Source organism: Embiotoca jacksoni, unplaced genomic scaffold (genome assembly GCF_022577435.1).
Source record: "Embiotoca jacksoni isolate LCO1_2020_lvr unplaced genomic scaffold, fEmbJac1.0.p SCAF_11, whole genome shotgun sequence".
In the NCBI taxonomy this organism is placed as follows: domain Eukaryota; kingdom Metazoa; phylum Chordata; class Actinopteri; family Embiotocidae; genus Embiotoca; species Embiotoca jacksoni.
In genome coordinates, this window is record NW_027185241.1 from 13,196,115 (window position 1) to 13,214,015 (window position 17,901).

Consider the following 17,901-nt stretch of genomic DNA (forward strand, 5'->3'; position numbering starts at 1 on the left):
ATGATACATTTCAAATATACTGGAAGTGATGTCAGCAGGCAGACATTTGCAAAAAATGACCGTCTTGGCTATCAGACGGCTATCATTATGTGGCCCAGTAAATTTAAAGACTACGTTTACTACAAAGCATTTCCAAAAATATGTCTCCAACCATTCATTTCACCCCCCCCAGGCATGTCGACCTCTGGGATTTTAATTGGAAAACTATGTATATTGAAGAATAAGAGATTTGAGCAAGGAGGATAAATCGAGTCTCAAAAACACTCAGTATTTCTCAGTCAAACAAGGTTCTGATCAGTTACTGTTCAAAGACTGAAAGATCTTTAAGAAGAGTTTGGAGAGTATTGTTTACAGTCGAATCCAGGACATCTTCATGGTCTACAGATTGACCTGACTTCTGGACATATTTAATTTAAACATGACTTTAACGGCTGGCAGTGAGTTAGAAACTGTGACACTTGAGCTCTTAACTCTTATCTTTATGTACCAGACTCTTGGCTCCCTCTTGAGGTGTTTGGATAGCACAGCACACACACACGCAGCATTTATTTTAGCCAATAGAATCAGATGACATCATGCATGTTTCTAGGACATGGCTATTCTAGGGCTATCCAGGTTTTATCCCCACGGCCCAAATGCTTTATGGTCTCACAGTGTGACTGGACCAGTTCTGCCACTGCTGGTCAGGGAGGTATCACCCTCAGGCCCAGTTTTAAAGTACACAAACAAATTTCAAAAAAAGAAACTAAGTAGGACATTTTGAAATTACATTCTGGAGACGTGTGAACTAGTTACATTTTTACAATCGATGGCATCTGCATGGTACGTATGTGTTATAAGAATATCATTCCTCTGTCACACCATAGTTTCTAATTTATATGGATGTTAACTGTTCTAACCCTGAGTTTCAATAAATGCGAGTGTAAGAAATTATAAAGGTAGGAGGGAAACTATGGGGTAGAAAATGTCACATAAACCCCAATCAGTTGAAATTTGTAGGTTAATTATATATGCTCATCTCATAGCCATAATTTAATTGCAGTTCATAGAGTTATAAGTATACTGGCTTAGACCAGGTGTTCAGATTTGGATAGTTAATAGAGACTGTGTCACATTGTGTAACTCAAATCCCTGCAGTGTCTGTGTACTCACTTGCGATTGGTTGTTCCCTCAGGCTCTGGAGTGGATCCACGACACTGGGGAGTTTTACCTGTCCACACACACGTCCACCGGGTCGAGCATTCACCACACACAGGAGCTACTGAAAGAGCACGAAGACTTCCAGATCACAGCAAAGGTATGTATGTGTTTGTTTATTTATCAATAACAAAGGAGGATGGATTGAGGCTATGTGCGTATATTACTGCCTGTTGCTCTGCTTGGTGTGTTGTCTGTGTGTGTTTGCATGGTACTGCTCTCCGCCGTGAGGCCCATTCCCAGGGCAGTGCATTGTCCTGTTTCCTCTTTGCTGTGTCACTGTTATTGTGGTTAGTGAACAAGCTATTATGTCCATCAAGCAACACACTGATTCCTAACACCCCTCTCTCTCTCTCTCTCTCTCTCTCTCTCTCTCTCTCTTCTCTCTCTCTCTCTCTCTCTCTCTCTCTCTCTCTCTCTCTCTCTCTCTCTCTCTCTCTTTCTCTCTCTCTCATCTACCTTACCTCCGCCGGCGCTGCCATCTCTCTCCTCTCTCTGTCCCCTCCCTGAATGTCTCTCTATTGACAGCAAACCAAAGAGCGGGTAAAGCTGTTGATCCAGCTGGCCGATGGGTTTTGTGACAAGGGCCACGCCCATGCCCTGGAGATAAAGAAATGGGTGTCCTCAGTGGACAAGCGCTACAGGGACTTCTCTCTCCGCATGGACAAATACCGAACCTGCCTGGAAACGGCGCTTGGCATTTCATCTGACTCCAACAAGGCTGTGAGTCCTTACCATTAATGATATCAGTTCATGAAATCTGTTCTTTCACATGATTTTGGACTGACAAACTGCATCTATCTGTTGTATGTGAAGTCTTTGGGTTTATTCTGTGTGATTAGACCAGAGAGACCCTGATAAACAGACATACAGACATTACATGTTCTGTATTAGATAATAAAAAGGCACCTACTTCTGGATTTACATCAACTTTATTGGTTCAACTGCAGCTACCAGGTGGTCAGATCGCCAAATCTCACCTTCTGTCACTGCATCCATCCAAACTCCATCCCCCCTCTGCTGAGACAAATCACAGTGTGTTGACTACTGAATAACCACACTGCCTGTTATGCACCATACAATAGCCGCTGTCCTCCTGTGTTTTTCAGAGTAAGGAGCTGCAACTGGACATCATCCCGGCCAGTGCTCCAGGGTCAGAGGTCAAGCTGAGGGATGCTGCCCATGAACTCAACGAGGAGAAAAGGAAATCAGCGCGAAGGAAAGAGTAAGAGCAAAAGCTGTTATTTCCGGCACATCATCATCTCCTAACCAGCATCTGTTCAGAATCACAGGCCTCCTACGCATAGGCCTCGATGATTGATGCAGTTATTTTCAGCAAACATATAGCAAAGACATATTACTTTTCAGTTTCATTAACATTTTATAGCTGCAGTCAAGTTTTCATTTCATATTGTTAGGGTTCGTGATAATGTGGAGTTTAATGTCAAATTACCCACAGAACAGGAGGACATCACAGTGAGCACTGAAATCTTCAAATCCAAGCAGACATGTAGAGAAACGGTGATGGGGTTTATGTTGCATGACAGCATAGAGTTGTAATTTACTTTATGAGCATTTATCACAACATTTTCAGTGTTCCTGGTGTTGTGTAGACAATCTGTGGTAAGTAGTTTTAAATGGTTTATTGGTTTATGATGGAAATTGTTCCAGGAGGGAGCCAATAAGCAGCCTGTGAATTATAGTACATGTGTTCACAACCCATTAGTGAGACACAAGGGAGTTATAATGCATCCACCTACAGAATCGTTGCAATATGTGTCTGACCTCTATGATTGGAGACATGCTGTAGTGGAATAGTTGTTTAGGTTGTTTTGTGACTGCATGTCAAAATGTTTAAGTCACACACACATCCTACTTTCAGCTTAATCTATTATTATTAGGCACAACAAGAATGTGTATATATTAAGTACATTAAACCTGGAATAACCGATGTTAAGACCACTTTCTGTTAGCCTAATGGGTTTGTGATTACATTTGTTGTTTGCCATGTTTTGCAAATGCCTGGTCATCCCGCCGTGCTGTATTTGATGTGTAACACTTACCACAGTAGCTTCAAAAAAATGTAGAAACAGTAAAGCAAGTAAAACATTTTAAATACTATTTTGTTTTAATGAGTAGATACCAGTCTTCGGTTTTTTTCTGATGACTCCTTTTGTTGCCTGTAGACGTCAACCATTCATGTTAATCACTGTCTCCTCTCTTAATGTGTCCTTTCAGGTTTATAATGGCTGAGCTAATTCAAACAGAGAAAGCGTATGTCAGAGACCTACGAGAGTGTATGGATGTAAGTATTGTAGACAACACACACAGAAAATCCCTCACTTTAAAAATGTTTAAAAGTCTGCGTCAACATTTTTCTTTAACATGGTTAAATATCACTTCTCCAGTTTGTCACATTTTATCTTGGGATTTGTTATTCAGGTACTTCAGAGAGATTTTTATATTTAATTGATTTTGCTCTGGTGTGTTTGTATGTGTGTTTGTGTGCAGACCTACCTGTGGGAAATGACCAGCGGCGTGGAGGAGATCCCTCCTGGTATTGTCAACAAGGAACACATCATCTTTGGGAATATGCAGGACCTCTATGAGTTTCATCACAAGTCAGTGGCGCAGTGATCTGAGAATTTTTGTATTCTCTAACATCAACATCAATCATTAGTTTTAAGTCATACATTTGTTGCAGGAATGATTTCTGAGGAGCAGTAAATGTATAAAACGTGGTCCTCTCCCATCTTTCTGTCTCTGTGCAGTATCTTCCTGAAGGAGCTGGAGAAGTACGAGCAGCTTCCAGAGGACGTCGGCCATTGTTTTGTGACCTGGGTGAGAGAGACACTGTACATGTTGTGACTTTAATATTCAGATTCAGACAACTTACACACAGTTTTAAAAACTCACAGAAAAAGTAATTCGGCCACATGCCAGAGACAACAGTTCAACATATCAACATACAATACAAAGAAAGGAGCATCATTTATATTCATATTTCAGTTTGTATTTGTTTTTCTTTTACTTTTAAACCTCAGCAATTACAAATTCAAATTTGTTCCCTAATAGTTTTGATGTGTGTGTTTTCATCGACACTTTTTTTTTAAGAGATTTGGTCCTAACTGTGTTTAAATACCAAAACATATACAGTACAGTAGACATACAGAATATTAGACATTTTATTTTTCTAAGGTTTTCGAAGACTCTTGATTGATCTTTTGAGTAAAGTACTGATGTTGTTTCTCCTGAAACAGGCTGATAAGTTCCAGATGTATGTGAACTACTGTAAAAACAAGCCAGACTCAACTCAGCTCATCCTAGAACATGCTGGACCCTATTTTGATGTAAGTATATATTTAATGAATAATAGATTATGATATTAATGTTTAGATGAGTGCTTTTTTCAACATTTTTCTCATTTTCATTAGTTTAGTATAAATAGAGACAGAGAATGTTCCTATAATGAGATTCACTCTCTTCCAAATATATATTTGTTTATGTCTCACGGTTTGTCTGTGTCATCCATGAGTGAGAATCATGAAGATCTCAGCCTGTGTAAGATGAGTATCTCTTTCCCTTTTTTGATATACAGGAAATCCAACAAAGGCACCGTCTTGCTAACTCCATCTCCTCTTACCTAATCAAACCAGTCCAGAGAATCACAAAATACCAGCTGCTTCTCAAGGTACAGCATGCATTTAAATGAATTTCAAAGGAAGACTACCTGCTCTAACATTATTCATTTTGGCAGACAGAATTATGCACAGAGCAGAATTATTAATGTGTTCATGTCACGGTGTTTATGTGCGTTTGCTTCGATTGTAGGAGTTGTTGACGTGCTGTGAGGAGGGAAAAGGTGAGATCAAGGATGGTCTTGAAGTGATGCTCAGTGTCCCCAAGAGAGCCAACGATGCCATGCACCTCTCTATGCTGGATGGTAGGTACACACACGCACACACACACACACACACACACACACACACACACACACACACACACACACACACACACACACTTGTCGGCTATTCAGTGAACACATATTTTTTTTATTTACACCTGCTCAATGGTCTTTTTCCTAATGTTGCCAGTGGTTAAACCTTCACTTTGTGTTTTTTGAATGGAATTCTGTCAGTCATTTAAAAAAAAAAATATTGAGCACAAATTACTCAGCTGTGAGTCACAAATAACTTCATTCAACTTACCTCCTTTTGCCACCCACGAAAACATTTGTATGTACCACACAACCATGTAAACGCCACCAAATTGCTTGTTTCCTGCCTCAGGGTTTGACGGGAACATTGACTCCCAGGGAGAGTTGATACTGCAGGAGTCCTTCCAGGTATGGGATCCCAAGACTCTGATTCGGAAGGGCCGTGACCGACACCTCTTCCTCTTCGAGATGTCTCTGGTTTTCAGCAAAGAAGTAAAAGACTCCAACGGGCGCAGCAAATACCTCTACAAGAGCAAGCTCTTTGTAAGAAATGTTTATCAGACTAAAATCTTCGGATTCTTGGCTTTTGCAAGTCACATGTTGCTTTTTTGGGGGGGTTAAAAACATCCACATTTTTGTCCATGTTTAATAAAAATTTGCTGACATGTTTTTAATCCCATCAGACGTCCGAGCTTGGAGTGACCGAACATGTGGAGGGAGATCCCTGTAAGTTTGCCCTCTGGGTGGGCAGGACGCCAACCTCAGACAACAAGATTGTTCTCAAGGTATCACCATGTTAATATTAATACATATTTCCCCGCATTCTTATTTACATTTCCAAATGTTTATATCGCATTAACAATTTAGTATCAACAGTCTGTTCCTTTTTTTTTTTTAGATATTTTACAACAGTATCTGACCTAAATGATCGAGTTCCAACTCAAAGCCAAATATTTCGGGCACAGTGTTAAGTGTAAAAGAGCCTCATATGATTTCTCTTCTGTAGGAGTGGTCAAGGTGTTCACACATGAACAAGAGTCACTCCGTGTCTGTAGTCCGCCTCCACTAAATCCTACATAGTTCCCCTTGTTCAGCCAAGAAAGTTCAGTCCATGTAAGGGGGTGGAGTGTTACTTTCTGCTACTTATTCACTCATCACACAGAAACATTAGCATCACAGTCGATGGGTCAGAATCCAAACTCACAAGCAACTTGGTAGTTCTCACGGCGTGAGTCAGAAGCAATGTTTTATGCATGGTGTCTATAGATATGTGTTGGTTTTTCAGCTGACTGAGAGAAAGAATCCGAGTGTATGTCTGAGCTGTCTTGAGCATGTGCGCTGAACAGCTTTCTATCTTATTACATAATTTCTGATGACAATCTTAAAATATGTCTTATATAACCCAGCACCACGACAGCCTTGGTGCTCGTTGCTAAGTGAAAGAGGAAGAGGAGACTCAGAAGAGGGTAGTTAGGAGCTGAACACGGCATCTGCACATTAGTTCTGTGACGTAAATATACACAATAAATATCCAAGGCCTCTTTGTGGAGTCCTGATTGAAGCTTAGGGCACGCTGTTGTCGTCATAGCACTTTGTGTCTGAATATATACATGAGTCAAGTGGAAGATTGCAGGGATCAAACACTCCGGTGGGATCAGACAGAGTGATAATTGCTGGATTATACCTCATACTGTGTACAGTAGACTCTTTTTCTTTGCTATTAACATTGATGGTTTGCATCTATCTGTGTTTTAAAAAGGAGAATAAAAAAGGCTTTGCTGAAGTGCTGACATAAAAGCTGTACATACTGGAACTTTAGCATGTATCTGACCCAGTTATGTGTTGTGTCCAAGGCTTCAAGTATTGAGAACAAGCAGGACTGGATCAAACACATTCGGGAGGTCATCCAGGAGCGAACAGTGCACCTGCGTGGAGCTCTGAAGGAGCCCATTCACATCCCTAAAGCCACCGCCACTAAACACAAAGGCAGACAGTAAGTCGAAAGCTGAGAGTGTTCAAACCATTTCAATCAGTTCTATGGTAATGGCCATTAAACACTGCAGCTGGGCACTGCAAAGGAAATCTGATGTTTATTAGTAATAGTAATAATGGAATAACTTTAATGATCATTTCTGCCTGCAGGAATGGAGAGGAGCTGGACAGCCAGGGAGATGCCAGCAGCCAACCAGATACCATCTCTATCGCTTCACGTACATCCCAAAACACCCTGGACAGTGATAAGGTAGGAACACACACACACACACACACACACACACACACACACACACACACACACACACACACACACACACAGTCTGAAAGCATCCTTCATTCCAAATATGTACAAGGGAGCAGTTGTGTGATACACAAAATAAAAACATTTCACACTATTCAGTTCATTCAGTCATTTTGTGGTGACATGATCGTCAAAAGCTGCCAACTGCAGGCAACTGTCCTGAAGTTGTTTCCGGTGAACGTGTGTGATTGTGTCAGGAGGAAGAAGCAGTCCATCTGACAGGGCTTTAAAACAAAGTGTGTGTGTGTGTGTGTGTGTGTGTGTGTGTGTGTGTGTGTGTGTGTGTGTGTGTGTGTGTGTGTGTGAGAGAGAGAGAGAGAGAGAGAGAGTGTGTCTTAGCTCACTTGGAGCAGAGACGATCGGCTGTGGTTATATCTGGTAATAGCACCACAGAAGGCTCGTCCTCCTACGCTCAGTATGATCAACTGTAAAGCTAACACACACACACACACACACAAGGCACACGCAGATATATAAAAAATATCTTTCAATGCTTTTATGTCATACTAATTTTAAACTGGAGCAGTGGACTCACATGAGGTCATTATTTTCACACTTGACTTGGACCTTCCCCAGCTCAGCCTTATGGAGGTGTGCTGCCGGCAGCAAAATAAGAAAAGGAGTGCGTTCACTGTCGCTGCTTATTTAACTGTGAAACTAAGACAAAGCTGAACTCTGTGGGTGTTTCACGTAACAGAAAATTCTGTTTTAGAGGCTAGGAGTGTCTGTGTGCATCTGCCTCCCTCCGCTTGAGTCAAAACTATCAAAGACACCAATCAATTAGACACTGTTCCCTCAGCTCACATGCATAAAGATTCAAAACACACAGTAACACATGCAAATCCAAATTTGCATTTCTTTCTCACTTTTTGAAAGCGTCTCTGTATCTCTCTCTCTCTGTGTGAGGACTCTGAGACGGTTCATTCAAGAGGCAGTGACAGTGGTGTGTTTGTGCTTGTGCTCCTGTTCCTGTGTGTGTTGGTGCTTTAGTGACTGACTTGTGTGTCAGCAGCTTCAAGCCTCCCACACTCTCTTCGCAGAGGATGCTCGTCTGTATGCCAGACAGGAGAGCACAGTTTAAAGTCCTCACCGCTATCGATCTTGCACTTTGCTTCAATATCCGGGGAAACCGTTGTTTGTTTTTTTGTTTTGTTTGTTTCCTCTAATTTCCCAGTGTGTTTTTATTTTTCTTGATGAAATGGACTTTAGTGAGTTAAATTGTGGAAACAAATGTTAAAAGACAAGGATGGATTAATTGCTGCCTTCCAGTGAAGAGAAACACAAGAAGGAATCATTTAAGCTTCAATAGCCTGAATATTGAAGGACCCACAGAGGAGTGCTGTTGACTGTTTTAGTGGACAGCAACAACTTTTCTCCAGGCTTTGAAACGTTTTATTAAATCAGGACTTTAATTAATTGGGACTGTTTTCCCAGGATAAAAACTCAGTAAAAAAAATGAAGTGATATTAATATTTTCAAAACAGCTTATACTTCTCTCGTGAGCATCTTCTCAGTGAGTTAGGACAGCTTAAGTGCTTTTGGAAATCAGACTGCTCTGTAGAGTTTTCTGTCTATTCGGAACTTCTCTCGCAATGAGGGAGTGGAAAACAATGGACAGGCTGATGGAGAGGAGCTCACATCCTGTTTCTCAGCTCCTCAGCTCTCTGGCTTTACCACACTACCAAAGGGTATGTTGCAAATAATGGGTTTTGCTTTCCTTTGATGATTTAATGCAGCGTATTGTGTTATGCAGCACTATAGGCTTTACTACAATGTAACTAAAGGAGCACCTGAGCAGTGGCAGCAGTAGTTAACTTTGGAAGGCTTGAAATGTGTGAATGTTTTTCGTCTGCATGTTATGTTAATTGTATGACTCATGTTAATGAGTGTATGACTCATGTTGTGTCATTATTTCATCTGCTGTTAAATGAATGTTTAATGTAAACACAAGATGATAGATTCCAAGCTCTGAATTTTTTGATAGAAACTTGAAAATTTTACCTTTCAGTTCATGAACTGAAATCTTTTAATAAAAAACATAACTTTACAATTTGCTAACTCGCTATAATTATTTAAAAAATGTACGTTTTGAAAACATGAACTTGAATTTAGTATATTTCTGTGCACAGGAGACACGGCAGGCTATACATTACACATTTGTTGTATTCATTTGTAATTCTTTTTTTCAAAAAAGCCGGTTAACTTCAGTTATGTCACACACAGTCAGAAATTGTATACGCTTTTGTGTTTCTACAATAATAATATGTGCGCACCCTCTGGCGAAAGCTTTGTAAGAGGTCAAAGCATCAGCAGCTGCGTTTTTAGCCAATAATGTTGAACAGAAACACCTTTTAGAATCATCAGTGATGAAAATGACTAATTCTGCCTCCATCTAATATTGCCTTTCTTTTCATAAACACTCAGATTGGATCAGTCAGATCGTCAGTGACGTTTTGTTCAGTTGTTCTCAAATGACTTACCAATCATCAGTGCACTTTCACTTGACAGGGCTGCTTCAGTACTTCTGCTGTTAGCAAATTATAATGTGTGGAAATATTCTTTGTTCTCCATTAAATATTACCGGCAGATACTTGACTGCAGGATTGAGAAAGGGACCAGTGTGAAGGATTTAGCAGCATCTCGTGGCGAGTTTGCAAATTTCAAACAACTGAATACTACTCTCACTCCTCCCTGTCCAAGTGTGTCGGAGAACCTGCAGTGGCCCTCTGGTGATGTAAAACGTGAAAGGGCCACTCTGGAGTCCGTGTTTGGTTCATCTGTTCTGGGCTACTGCGGAAACATGACGGTGAAACATGGCGGGCTTTGTGGAAGAGAACCATCAGCTTTGATGGGTTCATTCTACCCTGATATAAACACAACAGCTCTTAGTTTCAGGTGATGTCGGACCAGTGACAACATGATTATAATTATTATAATTCATTTTTGCGAGATACCCTGAATCCCCAACACATTGGTCCTTTAAAAACTCATAGGAAATCGAATTTATGTTGGTCTAGTTCTGTTTCGTTCAGCGTTCTGTTTTTAAATATGAACACACATGAGATGTACATGTGCTAATGGGTTGAGGCTATACTCCCCCAAAATGTTTTTTTTTATTATTATATATATATATATATATACACACACACACACATATCTTCACAGATTTCTTTTGTTTTCATTCCAGCTCTCCGGTGGCTGTGAGTTGACAGTGGTGATCCACGACTTCATGGCCAGTAACGGTGGCAGCAATGGGGAGCTGACAGTCCGCCGAGGCCAGACTGTGGAGGTTCTGGAGCGACTCCATGATAAGCCGGACTGGTGCCTGGTCAGGACCACAGACCGCTCTCCAGCACAGGAGGGCATTGTGCCCTGCTCCATGCTGTGTATCGCTCACTCCAGGTCCTCCATGGAGATGGAGGGGCTCTTCAACCACAAAGGTAGGAGAACAAATCCTTGGATTTTTATACTCACATCAGCAGGTGCACTGAAACATATTTCCTTCCATAATTTTCTTCTTTGATGTATTTCATGTTTTAGAAGCTGCTTTGGTGGTCTGCAGAACCTTCACTTGTCATTAAACAGCTGTGCCACATCCATGCACATATGGACACTTGAAATATGACGAAACGCTAATAGGATGTGTTTCTTGTTTGCCAATGTAGTGCCGGTGACCTGCAGAACCTTCACGCCTCATTAAACAGCTGCTTGGGGAAGCACAAACACATATTTCTCGGTGTTGCTATGCAACTGTGGAAAACCCGCTTAAAGGACAGCTCTCTTTTAATTATCTTTAAATAATTTCAACCTGCCAATTCCCCACACTGTTAACATTCACAGATTTTATTACTGGAAAAAACCCTCACTCACACGCAACAGCATGCCCCTCCGTTGTAACAAACATGAACTATTAGGAGTCCTTGAGAGGGTGCAGTCATGGAGGATGTGATGTCACAATCTGCATCTGCTTTGATCCCCAAAAGGTCTTATTATGAGGAGGTAATGATGTGGTTCCCATGGTTTTTCCCCCACACTGTTGGTGCATGTGTTTAAGTGTACGAAACACCAGATTATTGTGGGAATCTTCCTGCATACATAGACACTCACATGTACGTTTGTTTATGACAACACGTGTGAACAATTTGGCATGCCAGAGTCTGAACACCGATAAATGGTTGTAGCCTGTTAGTTCTTCTTATCCAACATAAAATATTTCTCTTTATGATGGTAGTGCATTGTACTTCTGTGTTTTCATCCCATCCAAGATGAACTTGTGATTTTTTTTTTTTTTACCACATTAAAAGCAACATGGGGCCAAAATCCAGTGGTGAGTGGCCCGTAGCTAAATGATATACAGTATATTTTGAGATTTTCATTATTCATTCATTAATTTATGAACATCATTTGAATGTTGCAGCTGGTAAAGTGAAGCTAATTCAAATAGACTATACACTGTGATCTTTTTTTTTTAATCTAAATTAGCAAAGTTACCAGAGTTTATATTTTATTCGACTTCTTACGAAAACACTAGCAGCTGGCTCATGTGGATGAATGCTGGGTATTCTGTTTGTGGTGACGGTTTCTTATCCAGTAGGTGTGGATCATGTCAGACCCTGCAGCTGTCTAGTTATATTCTCATGAATTGTTGTTGAATCTGCTGGTGGCTGTTTCCTCCACTGGGTGAACTGGTCTGCTGCTCTGACCATTGATGTCAGGTGATGAATCTCTCTCTTATATGTAAATGGATAGTTTACAGTATATTTGCCTGTACTATACGCAATGTATTTTTTCAGATATTTTTTTGTGAGATACTTAAAAGTTGTAATCTGAACAGTGCACCAAGTAAACAGAGAATAAAACTGGCTACCAATGACAGGTTTCTGTACACCTGACTGTTGTGACATGTAGCTGGTTTGAGTTATGAGCTGCTGTCATCACCTCTTGAAATAACTTTGTGTTTTGTTCTTTTTAATATGGAAGCGTGGGTGAGCGCCGTACTGCTTGTTTCTATGGTGATATAGCATACAAATATTTTGCTGGCAGCCTCTGTGGTCCTTTGACCCTTTGTGGTCCGCTTGAGAAAGATCTGCATTTTGGATTTCTAAGATTACGGGATGCCTGGACTGCTCACAGTTCTGGCATTAGCTGAATGATTTACTGGAACAACACAGGAGGAAGAATTTCCTGACTACTTATTTTACACTTTCAACTCCAGCTTTAATGTCTCTCATCTAAGGCTCTTGTTAGTGTCAGCCTTTCCTCAGGGCCTTGGTTGCACCTAAACAGCCAATGTGTATCTGTGTATTTGTGTGGCCAGAGGGAGTGATGAAAAGGAACCTCGCACTGCAGGGGTTGTTCTGGTCAAAAAAAAAAAAGCTGTTGCTGAGGAGGAGGTAGACAAGAATGACCCAAAAAGAAAATGTCTTCGCTATTTTTTCTGGCACTTATGTTTACTGGCCAACCATGGAGGCCACTTTGTCCAAAATTGCGGAAGGGTGACGGTTTAGGGGATTAGGGTGTCGTCTAGGAAATCTTCCCTTTTCCCTGCCATGTCTCACAAGAAGGAGTAATTGACTGTTGGGAGCGATGTCCGTGTCAGAATAGAATAGAGTGGTTCACATAGAGAAATCAGCTTGCAAAGTGTCGACCTGGCAGCTGGTTTTCTGCTCTGATTATAGGATGTTTTTGTGTGAAATAACAGTTGTTCACATTTATAGTATGTAGTCATTGTTATCTATGTGTGTTTTCTGAATTTAGTCCCGCTGCTGAAACCTATGCAGACCTACACATCCCTGTTAGAGGTTTTCATCCCTTTTATCTGCTTTACAAATAAAATTTTCAGTTTGATTTCTGGAATTTCCCCTTTTACCAAACATGCAGCTTGACTCTCTGTGCCTCTCCAAATTAAATGATTACAAAAGTGACAGTGTTATTGATAAAAGGACTTAATAGGAAGCAGACAGGAACTCCGGGTGAGTTAATGTGCATCTGTGTGCCTGTCCTAACAGGAGAGAGTGTGTTTAGAGCCCAGGGAGACACACACACACATACAAACACACACACAAACACACACTCACACTTTAACAGGGAGATCTTTGTGCATCTAAGCTGCATAGTCGCTCTACACAGCAAATTGCACATAGGGACATTGTCAGCTGAAGATGCTTGAAAGCAGAGGCAAATGTTGAATATATATATATGTATATAAGAAAACCTTAAAAAAAAAAAACACCTATTATAGAGGAAATAAATCTAAAATGTGTGCATGATTAAATTTCTAACCAACCAGTGGATGTGACACAGATTTGTTTTTTTTCCAATCGTTTTTACTGTTCACTTCTGTTGGATTTCATAACCAAGTCTATATTTGTTCCAAGCATACTGCACAACTTGTATGCATCCTAATGCCTGTAAAATACGCACCCGCCCACACAAACTGAGTGGGTGCTTCTACAAAGGGTAATACGGTAGAAGTGCTGCATGTTTCCAGACGTCCCCTTGGAGCAGGAGAGGCACAGTGGAGGTTTGCCCAATATCCTCACGTCAGCCCACTCATGAGGGAGGGAGGGAGGAAGGGAGGGAAGGAGATACAAAGAAAGAGAGAGAAAACATCCTACTTCTAGTGCTGCATTTGACTTTTTCTCTGTCCTCACTCTGGACTTTATGTTTTCTCTCCCTGGAATTTCAGCGACATAGATACAGCAGAACTATTTTTGATGGTAACTCATTTGAAAAACAAATTTAGCATTGGATTTTAAAGCCGGTTGTGTTACCTGTGGAGATGCTGTGAGGGAATATTTCACGTCAGAGTCCCGACACTTGATGTTTGACCGACATGGCTCGTGGAATCGAGTCATTAGTGTCTCTAAACCCATTTTTCTCAATGGATTCAGCACAGGGAGAGCACTCTGACAACTGCAAGTTCTGGGTTCTGGATCTAGGTAGGTGCCTCAATCATGTGGAACACATGATATACTATGTAGGACGCAAGTAAATCATTTGCTCCTCTGCTTTTGTGGAGATTAAATTGCAAGTTAATGTTTTTTTTATTGTGGAAAAAGACCTGCAATTTTAGAAATAGAAATGATAATAAGTGATCATTTGTTTGAGATTACCAGTTTGGTATTATTGTTTCTTTCAAGATGTAAATAGATACTTGGTGATTGAATCCTAGTTATGCTTGTTATTGTATGACATAAATATGCAAAGCATGCAGGCTCCAAAACTAAGCAAATACACAGTTTCAAGTGTGACACTACTCTCGTGCTAGAAGCTGCAGTTCTACAGTATTTTTCTTATTTTGACAGCTCGTCTGTGTTTGTCAGTTCTGCAGCAGCTATTTCTGTATGGGCTTTTATGAAGTCGTTTCATTGATCAACTGATTATGTAATGGCAGGGAAAGTAATTTAGTGAATGCACCGTTATGTGATGAGATATTAAATCTACTGCAATCACATTGACAAGATTATATGTTTGTGCTGGGATAGGTCAGGTTATTGTAGACCCCCCCGGGAGAAAAGAAAATAATGAGGTCAGGTTGAATAGAATAGGAAGATGAGGACCTTGTCACAATACCAATCCTTGTTTGTTTAATGTTTTCACAGTTGTCTACTGAATACAGTTTAATGAAGCATAAACAGATTCGTTTTGCCAGAATGTGTAGCGGGTGGTCTCAAAACTCGATATCTTCCTCACCAATCCCTCCCTAACTACAGCTGTTGGTGGCAACCCGTCTCTTAGCATTGTCCATATTTGTATCCCCTGGAGCTTTCCCCGTACGCCCCACAACCGCCTCTAAAAGCACGTCTCCAACCACACCGACCGAAGTTTGTGTGTCCGTGTGTTTGTATCACTTCTCCTGGGGAAGATAAGACCACAGGAAAGATGCTCCCCTGGTGACACCTCTGGAATCCCCGGCATGCCTCTGTGGAGCAGCTCAGACTTTCAGGATCACTGCAGTTGTACAGCGCCAGCCCCTCCCTCCTCCTATTCTGAGACGCACACACTAAGGGCCTGATTTTCTAAGCTCTCAAATAAAGGGTACTAAATTGCGTGCTTTTTCCAAAACATTTATTTTGTAATTGCGTCTTTGATATCAGGTGCAAATGGCTCTATTTAAATGAGGGGTTTGCGCGTGTTAAAGTGATTCCAGCCGTTCTAACTAAACGACCGCAAAAGCAAAAGGAAATCTCATCCCATTGAAATTTATATATAGCCTATAAATATAACGAGAACTAAACCCTATACAGGAGATTATCAGCGCAGAAGTCAAATGCCGAGGGAATAACAAAAAGATCAATAGATTAAACTCTAAGAAGACGGCAAGATATTAGACGAAAAATACAAAAAAACGGCACATAATAAAATGTCGGCCAACAGAAGAGGAGGGACGGTGGATGAAGATGCCTCGAACAAACACTGAGCAGCAGGTCCAGCTTTCTTTGACGAGCAGGTGAATTAGTTTCATTCAGTGCCTCGCAAGTGCTCGAGAACCCTATGAAGCCTTGCCTACCTTTGAATTCTGTGGGACGTCACATTCAGGACCCGGGACGGCACACCTGACAAACGAGACTGGGTGGGATAATCCCCGCAGCGATACGGCGGAATGACCCAGAGGCAAGAAAATGCTGAGTCGTAAGAAGCTTTTTAATTGTTGGTAGCCTATCTCGCGGCTCCTCCTTGTTGTTGGATGGCAATCGTCATTCAGTTCATTCAATAACTCAGAAATGTCATCGCTGGAAAGACGAGGATGTCTGAATATTTTTTCCCTCTGGCATCTCATTTAATGTTTCCACAGGTGTAAAACCACGTTCTCTATGCATTCTTGGATTTCACTGCGTCTCCTTCTCTCCACAATAAGAGCAGTCGTCTCACCTAACGTGCGCATCTGACTAATACGTGCCTTTTTTTTTATGTCGTACTAAAACAGACACACAATCACTTCTAATTTATATTTCCAGGTTTAGTAAATATCGTTGCGGGTGCTAAATTGTTCTATTTCCATGTCCCCTCCCAGTATTTTGCACCTTCAGGTAGAAACGCACAATATCGCATATGCATGCATTAAATTGCACATTTGAAAGACGCAATCCTCACTGCACGTCGTTAGTAAATCAGGCCCTAAGTTGTAAATCTATCATGTTCTTTTGCAGCAGCGTGAATGAGCTGAGACTGAATTATAATTTAATGTTGGCAGCTTGGAGATAAATGAGCAAAGAGCTGAGGACGCAGTTGAGAATATCTGGTGGATTCTTTGTCGGACTCTTTTCAAGGATATCAGCGTTACGCTGTCACAGAGTTGAACTGAGGGGATGGTATTATCAGGAGGTTAAACACAAGTCTGATTTGTAGTTGCATAAGAGTGCTGAATGTTTGAACAGAATGGTGGAGACTGAAGATATTTTGTAGTTTGAATATTAGTGCATACACGGTTTACAACACAATTGCTGCAAGAAGATATCCAAGTGACTCCTAATGACCATCACCTCAACGGTATAATGTTCTAATGAGCCTGCTGCTGAATTAACCCAGAAGTGAACCTTTGATCGGTAATTGCTCAGGAGACAGAGACGCCACTTTGCTAATTTAATCAGGATAATCATTTTAGCAAAGCCTGTTGTCGGCAAACAAGTTCCTGAATGGCTAAAACTTTTAATTTAATCATGTTGACTATGATAACAATGACACAGTTGTCAAGAGGATATTTATGGTTATGGCCACTGTATATGTCTAAAGGTGATAGGCCTACTGACATAAATTGTCCCACCAGGATTTTTGCTATTTTAAGGTCAGGCTGAGCACATGGACATCCATTTAAACATCTACATGCTGCTTTTGAAATAAGTCAAACTTCTATGATTGTGCACTAACACATCAGGCAGTAGATCAACAACATTTGAAAAACTGAACAATCCACTTAAGATCTGAAGAGACCTCTTGCATTAGTAGAGATACATTTTCATGTCTACTATTTCAGACCCTCAGATTATTTAATGTGTCTCCACGTTTGTATTGCAGCAGACAGGTTGACAAGTCTTTAAGGATGTAGTCTTGATAAATGCCGTTTCACTCCAATTTAATCCTTATTTCTGAGACTCAATTGTAATCATCCATATAAGAACAAACGATAGAGGGTCCGGACTAATTTTCTGTCCCGTGTTTGTTTCCCATGAGTCAGAGCCTGACCAGCTGTTCCTGAGATGTCTCCACAATGAAAGATGCCCTGCGGGGCAAAGGTCAAAGATCACGTCTTCTGTGTGTCTATGTGTCTCTGGAGTTATTTTCCACTGAGGAGGAATGTGTCAAGGCTGCTGACCCCGTGTTTCACCCATTTACACCCCTGTTAGCGCGACCTCTTCAGTCTAATCAGAGCATGGAGATCCACTAAATGCTTATCAGGCTAAAGTGTGAAAATGTTAGTCTTGAAACATGAGGGACAAGTGATAGATTACTTTCTCTTTTAGACGTTTTA

At 40.9% G+C, this 17,901-nt stretch overlaps 1 protein-coding gene across 1 annotated transcript in view; it reads left to right on the plus strand.

The window, feature by feature from the left end:
* Nucleotides 1-17,901, plus strand: part of triob (trio Rho guanine nucleotide exchange factor b) — a 106,096-nt gene that overhangs the window by 70,395 nt on the left and 17,800 nt on the right. The window contains 14 exon segments of the mRNA XM_069143219.1: nt 1,175-1,297; nt 1,726-1,920; nt 2,307-2,422; nt 3,436-3,502; nt 3,709-3,818; nt 3,969-4,038; nt 4,458-4,547; nt 4,796-4,888; nt 5,029-5,140; nt 5,487-5,677; nt 5,818-5,919; nt 6,988-7,127; nt 7,277-7,376; nt 10,618-10,870. Coding sequence (XP_068999320.1) covers nt 1,175-1,297; nt 1,726-1,920; nt 2,307-2,422; nt 3,436-3,502; nt 3,709-3,818; nt 3,969-4,038; nt 4,458-4,547; nt 4,796-4,888; nt 5,029-5,140; nt 5,487-5,677; nt 5,818-5,919; nt 6,988-7,127; nt 7,277-7,376; nt 10,618-10,870 — 1,762 coding nt within the window.